The 6,979-nt window shown below is 50.1% G+C and overlaps 1 protein-coding gene across 1 annotated transcript in view; it reads right to left on the bottom strand.

The window, feature by feature from the left end:
- LOC119358395 (disease resistance protein Pik-2-like) overlaps window positions 1–1,823 on the bottom strand; it is a 6,937-nt gene extending 5,114 nt beyond the window's left edge. Inside the window, exons 1-2 of the mRNA XM_037624964.1 lie at window positions 1,563–1,823; window positions 794–948 (exon numbers count right to left, since the gene is read on the bottom strand). Coding sequence (XP_037480861.1) covers window positions 794–948; window positions 1,563–1,823 — 416 coding nt within the window. The remainder of the gene's footprint in view (window positions 1–793; window positions 949–1,562) is intronic.
- Between the last annotated feature and the right edge of the window lie 5,156 nt (window positions 1,824–6,979).

The following is a 6,979-nucleotide window of genomic DNA, read 5'->3' as shown; positions in this document are numbered from 1 at the left end:
ATCGATCAGATTTTTGGCGAGGAGTTGTGCATGACGTGGAGACGCTACTCTGGAATTTATGGATAATGATTGGGAGAAGGAAGTGACGTACCCGATGGAGAAGAACATGTGCCGAAGAAGAAGGGCACGTAAATGACATGTTGGGCTGAAGGAAACATGGGCCATATGTCATTGGCCGACATGGGGTGAGTCAGGTGTGGTTGGTGGAATTGAATTCATTGACGTGTCCGATTTTTTGCTTTTTCTTATAAAATGCAACACACACACGCAGTTATTTGGTGGATTTGTGTTCATATATTTGTGTTAGTAATCCAACTTTATGATTGTTTTACTATATATGAAAAAAATAAAATTCACATCGTCTGGAAAATCCAAATTTGTATCATTTTCAATATTGTTTTTTAGAACTCATTTTCAATATTGGTGGGCCCAGATCAGTGGCGCAATAGAAGTTATGGCCTCTACAGCGCCCCCCATTACAGCCACAACCATCAACGAGTCTCCTCATCAATATTGGTGGGGCCATATCAAAGTAGAAAAAAATAGAAATTGCGCCCTCAATGGTGGCCCCCACATCGGCCGGTAGGGCCAACCGAGTCTCCTCATCACTGACTTTGATGTGGCGAAGTGGTTGGTCTTAGATGAAAGGAAACACAACAAAGTCGACTACAACGCGACAACAACCGAGGAAGGTTCCGAGTAGGTGCATACTGACAGGGTCATTAATCTAGGGTGCCTAACGTAAAGGAGCCCGACCTCGACCTTGACCAAGGCCTAGAGAGCATCAAGGTACCCCTGGAGGTCCCTCATGGCACTCACCCCGGCCTCCGTCAGCGAGGCCTCGCGCACTTTGCAACCCTCAATGCATGAATGAGTGTCCACAACACAGCCACTAGCGGCCTCCAGTCGCTGCTGCAAGTCAGCTACCGCCTCCTGACTTTCCTTCAACTACGAACAGAGGCCCCCAGTGATAACCTGGTTATCAGGCAGCAACTGGTCGCCGTCTGATTATAACAACTTTTGGTAGGAGCGGGCTTCGGCGCCCTTTGCGTCTGCAGCATCCTGCGTGTGAGTCGCGACCCCGCGATCCGCATCTACTTGAGCTTGCAACTGCTGAAGTTGCTTAAAGGTTGCAAACAAGGAACACAACGGGACACTCAAACACAAAACCATTGTCAGCAACAACCAGATCCAGGATTAGATAACTCACAGCAGACATCTGCCGTTGTCCTTTGTAAGCGGGCAACCCACCCTTTCTCCACCACGACGTGCCGTTCGAATTCCTAGACCTGCAGCTCTAGCTTTTCGGCATGGCTCATGGAGACCTATAACAAGCCTCAAGTACATTGATAACCAATCCACTTAAGGCCCGGGGGCTACTGGAAGGGGCAAGGGCTACCTCACCTTTCTTCTGGCCTCCAACGCTCGGCGGAGATTGGAGATGGAGGTCTGCACAAACCGACCGGAGGAACAACTTAGTTGGAGAGCAGCTTCCAGACAACGCAGAGCCGAGAATCCGCCTAAAACAACCCTAAGGGTCATGATCGATTGAACAGGGGTACCTTCTTCCCGTCAAGAGCAGCATCTCCTAGCGACCCTGAAGCATCAAGCGGCCACTTTTCTAATGGAAGCAAGATCGTGGGCGACTGAGGCGCCCGAAGGCTTGTGATCCTCTTTTTGGCTGCAAGCTTCGGTCTCTGCGATGGGATAATAATGGACCCCGTCTCCACGGGACCTATAAGAAGTAACGGGGCCTTGCCGAGGGCCCCGGAAAGGTCAGAAGAAGGCGCCGGGCAACCAGATCTGCTGGCCCCATTGAGCATGACGAGGTCAAAGCACGACGTCAAACGCGCGACCGTATCGATTGGGGAGTTGTCCAACGATCCGTTGGGCCTTTTATTTTTGCCCTCTCTTCCAATGCCATGGCCTCTATAGGCACAACTCCTAGAAAGACATCAGAGCCCGTGTCACACGGAGCCCCGATCGCAGCGGGTCCATAGCTGGCATCTGACATACATCTGTCCTGAATGGTGTACAATGCTGCAGCGGGACCTCTTGGTTGGGGAGGATTGGACACAAGGCCGTCGAAAGCCTACAAAATAAGCATGGTAAGAAAACATATATGGAGCGGATGCAGCATTAGTCTAGCGACGCCTTACCCGTGATCAGGGGATCCGCAGGCTGAAGGGCTCATAGGTGACCCCCATTTGTATATCACCAAGAGGAAGGCCGGTCACGAAGCTCGTACAAGCCTCAACTTCGCTTTTGGGGAGCTCCCTCCTAAGGAGGCGATTTGGGTCATCTAGACCTCGATTCTCGAACATGAGGGACATCCTGGAACCAAGGGGAGGGATGCTCCTCTCCATCCATGTCTTCATGAGCTGGATGTCGTCCAAACCCCTATCGTGCATCTCGAAAACCGCTTGGATAAGGGAACCGATCTTGGGTTCAAAGTTCGTCTTCGAGCTCCACCCTGGGGTTGTGTGGCACGGGACGTCGGAGAAGACTAGCAGCCCAACCTAACGGTGCCCCTGAGCGATCTCCCCAACGCACGTAGAACCATTTGCTTTCGCATGCCTCTAGGCCTTCGACGGCCGAGACCTCAAAGAAACCTGCAACCGGGTGAGGTCGGAGCTCTGCGCTGCCACATGAGGGGATCTTGCGCCTCTTTAGACGAGGGATCACCTCGAAGAAATATTTGAAGAGATCGAAGTGGGGCAGAATTCTAAGGAAGCACTCGCAGAAAGCTATAAAACAAGGCAAATATAGTACCCCGCTCGGAGTCAGATGATACGGCTAAAGCCCATAGTGGGTGAGGACCCCTCGGGCGAACGTGCTCAAAGGGAATCAGAGCCTGCAAAAGAGGAACGCCTCATGCACCACTGGGTTCCAGAGAAATGGGCGCAATACCTCCTCGTCCTTACCAGGTGCTAACCACGACATTGAAGATTTCTCCAGCAGCCATCCCAATTCCACCAGCCGCTCCAAATCGCTCCTAGTAACCAGAGATTTTTTTTCCAGTCCCTGGCCCACTCTGGTGCGGCGTCGGGGCGATCCGATGAAGAACTGTCTTGGTGATCCTCTCGGGGACGACTGGAGGAGGAGGAGGTGGCCATTTACGTCGACAACCCTAGACGCGAGGCGATAGAGACGGAAGGCGAGCAAGAATGATGGGGGTCGCTCTCCAGAAGCATCGCTCTCTGTTTTTTCCTTAAATGGGAAGCAAGAATACGAATCGTGCTCCGGACGAAGCTTGCACGGCTGGCGGGCCGGCCCATGGACTATCTATTCGGCCCAGTCATCCAAAGAAGGGAACAACGACAACGCCAACAAGACGAAGGATGGGCCTGCCCCATAAGAACTTGAGAGGGCCGGAGACACAAGAAAAAGAGCCCGACAGAGACCTTGGAGCCCGGATGCTCACGATCTCCATCACGCTCGGGAGCTACTGACGGGGTACTTGACACCGTGTGCCTAACGTAAAGGAGCCTGGCCTCGACCTTGACTAGGGCCCATCAAGCCCAAAGAGCATTGAGGTATCCTAAGAAGGAGAGGGTGGCGGACGTACACCCCAAGGCAGACGGCGGCGGCCAGATCCATCTGATATCTTCTCTATGTAAACCCTAGACCTCTCATATCTATATAAAGGGAGTTCTAGGGCTCTCAATGGGGATAGAATCTATAACAAACTATCGGTAGACATCTCAAACCATGATTGTAATCTTCTGCATGAGGTATCCCATCTCCATGAATACCAAGATAAAGCAGGACGTAGGGTATTACTCTTCAGATGCCCGAACCAAGGTAAATTGTGTGTGCGGACTCTGTTTCGGTACTTCCGGCCTAGTCATGAACCCTACTGAGAGATCTGACGGGAATTCGCTCCATCACATACACCTAATTGTTTTTTGAGAAACATCCAAAGTAGGGTTAATCAGTCTTGTTACAATCATCTAGCGGGATCTGATTCATTTTCTCCAAAGCAGTCCCTAGGTGGAAGAAGTCTCCAACCCTCCTGACAAGAGAGGCCAGGCAGCGGGCAGATTTGTTCTTGTCCAATTTTGAACGACCTGAACCCACGCAGTACTGCGTTGATGTCCACAATGATTGGGAATAGACAATACTTGTTTATGGATCTCGAGGACATCACATTGGCTAACGAGAGGTTGTCCACCTCGATTTGAACTGGGCCATTCAAATATTTCGCTAGCACCCGCAGGCCATGCAGCAAGGACAAGCCTTCTGCCTCCTCCACACTCACATTGGTTCAGTTACTGTCCCAACGTGAGAAGGGCTTGGCCCTGGGTGTTCTTGGTGATGGCCCCGACACACACACTTATCCCGGGGGCAACCTCGAAGGTTGTGTCTATGTTCAGTTTGGCCACTTCAGGAGGAGGGATCCACTTCAGGATGATTGGTGCTGGCGGTGTTAGTCTCTGATCCCCATATAGATTCTCGAGGCAGGTGGTTTATGTCGCTTCTGTCTTTGTCCTTGGTCGCTCTAATTTCTTCAACACATTTAAGGAGGAATGCTACTGATCCCGAGATTGTTTCCTTGCCATTTCCATGCACAATATTCTCTTGAAGGTGCCAAGCACGCCATAACAAGATGAGAATTTTATCTCGCATGTCACCCACACATGAGTTTGGGAGACCATGGAGTCAATCCTCTCCCGTATACCAGACGACATTCCTTTGGTAGGTTCCAGAGATTCCTCATCTCTTGGCGTAGAGCTCTGCTCTTAGTGCATGCCACGGTCGCGTGGTACTCATACTCATTTGTGTTACTGCATATGCCACAGGTGTTGTCAGTCACTAGTGTCCTCTTACACTTGTTTATTCTTGGTTGCAAGTGTATTGGTGGCCAGCCTCCAGGTGATTTTTATCTCTCCCGGGACACTCGCTTTCCATATTAGATCCTAACTACTTTGATCATCACTATTTGTAGAAGAGCTAGAGGTTTGTGGGCCGTCTCCCTTGTCCATCATGGCGAGTTTGTAAGCACTTCTTAATCTCAACTGAATGCCCTGGATTTCTCATAGTGCTATGCGATGTAGTCCTCCAACTCCCCTTGTGGGATCCAGATCTTGAGTATTTCGCAGCGTTGAAAGGACTACAAATCCTGCTTATGAGCTATTCTTTCCAACATCTAGACGTAGGGTCAATGAGCTAATTTACCCATCTAATGCGTGATCTGCATGTGAAGCTAGCCGCTTTGAGGCCTTCCCTCCACAAGTACCCACTGGTCTCTCTGCACTTGGATGTTTTTACCATTTCGAACTCGCCAGGTTGCCTTTCTTAAGAAGCTCCAAACCAAACTCGATTCCTCTCTATGATTGAGACGTATCCGGTGTAAATACTGTGTCATGTAGCCCACCATTGGGATAATATTTTGACTTCATCCCTCTGAATCTTTCCTGCGATTCATTGAATCGCTTTGATAGCCTTGCTCCTCATCACGTACCTACGCACCATGTTCCTGGTTTTGGTCCATGATTCCCTCAATCCTAGCAGATCCTCTGTATCTCCAATCCTGTCTCTGCACCCTTGGCCTCTCGGATTCTCTCACGTGATTCAACCTCAGCGAATCTGCCCGTCGATTGTCCCTCCGTCACCAAGACAGGGGCACCGTAATTTCCGCTAGCAGTCGTTTTCCGTTGCCGATGATCACTGTTTTTAGGCAATCCCCACATCTCAAATACTTCCTTGGCATACACCTAATTTCTTGGCAACGACAAGGACTAGTGGCATAGACTTTTTTTTAGAACACCAAACACTCGTATATACGCGCGTACACCCCTATAAAAAGGCTGAAATAGGAATGTTTGAGTGACATTACTACCGGAACAGGGCTCTACCCGACGGTCTAAACAATGCCGACGCCCCCGTCGGCCTATGCCAAGCTATGCCGACAGCCAAGACCAGGCCGCCGGCATATCCAAGCCGTCGGGCTATCTCCAGGTATGTCGATGGCTGTCCTCGGCACAGATAAGCCATCTGCATAGCCTTGTCTACGCCTATGGCAGCCATCGGCATACTTGGCCCATCGACATACATGTGGGCCCGGCGACCCGGCATGTGACGGGCGGTTCATGCCGTCAGCTCTATACAGACGACAGGCACGACGGCCGTCGGCATAGCTGTGCCATGTCATTGATTCGCCGCACATGCCATGTCATTGATTCGAGGCACGGATCTCAACTACCCCGGCCGCAGCTTGTGCCGGCGGCATACATATGTATATATTTTTTAGTTTTTGTATATGTTTTTAAAGTTTTTTATGTATTATTATTTGATTAACTTAAATGTAGCATATGTAAATATAAACATGCATACATTATTTATTGATTTGGTGAAACATTTTCCATAGATTATGAATATATATATATATATATATATATATATATATATATATATATATATATATGTAGTTTGTATTTTTTTCAAGTATGTTAATAATATGATCTCATGTTATTTTGAATATAGGTCCTTATACTTTATTAAAATCAAAAAAGGCTATGCCGACGGAAGAGTTGTGGCGGTTGCAATCGCTTGACACACATCTTCGGAGTGTGACTCCCCTCACGGACGGTGCCACCACCGACACTTGGAGGGGGGAAACGGCTGCGTCGGGTCTATACAGAGGGGATCTTGCTGTGGGTTTGGCCAGGACGTTGCTCCCAAGTTTTCCTATGGTGTGGTGGCATGTCTGAAGAGGCAACACGCGTCTCCGGGGTGTGCCCCCCTCATGGATGGCGCCGCCGCAGGCACCTGGAGGGGGGAAACGGCCGCGTCGGGTTTATGCGGAGGGGATCTTGTTGTGGGTTTGGCCCAAACTTTGCTCCCAAGTGTTCCTATGGGCTGACCTACCACAACTGGGTGGAGAAGTCCACTGGTCAAAGCCCGTCCGAGGAAAGTCAAAGGGTTAGATCTCGTGGTCAACCGCTCCAGGGTTAGGCGGGACGGGGGCCTTGGGGGT

This window comes from Triticum dicoccoides, chromosome 2A, assembly GCF_002162155.2.
Source record: "Triticum dicoccoides isolate Atlit2015 ecotype Zavitan chromosome 2A, WEW_v2.0, whole genome shotgun sequence".
NCBI classification, from domain to species: domain Eukaryota; kingdom Viridiplantae; phylum Streptophyta; class Magnoliopsida; order Poales; family Poaceae; genus Triticum; species Triticum dicoccoides.
The sequence above is the reverse complement of the archived record's forward strand: the minus strand, read 5'-3'. Positions and strand labels throughout refer to the sequence as shown.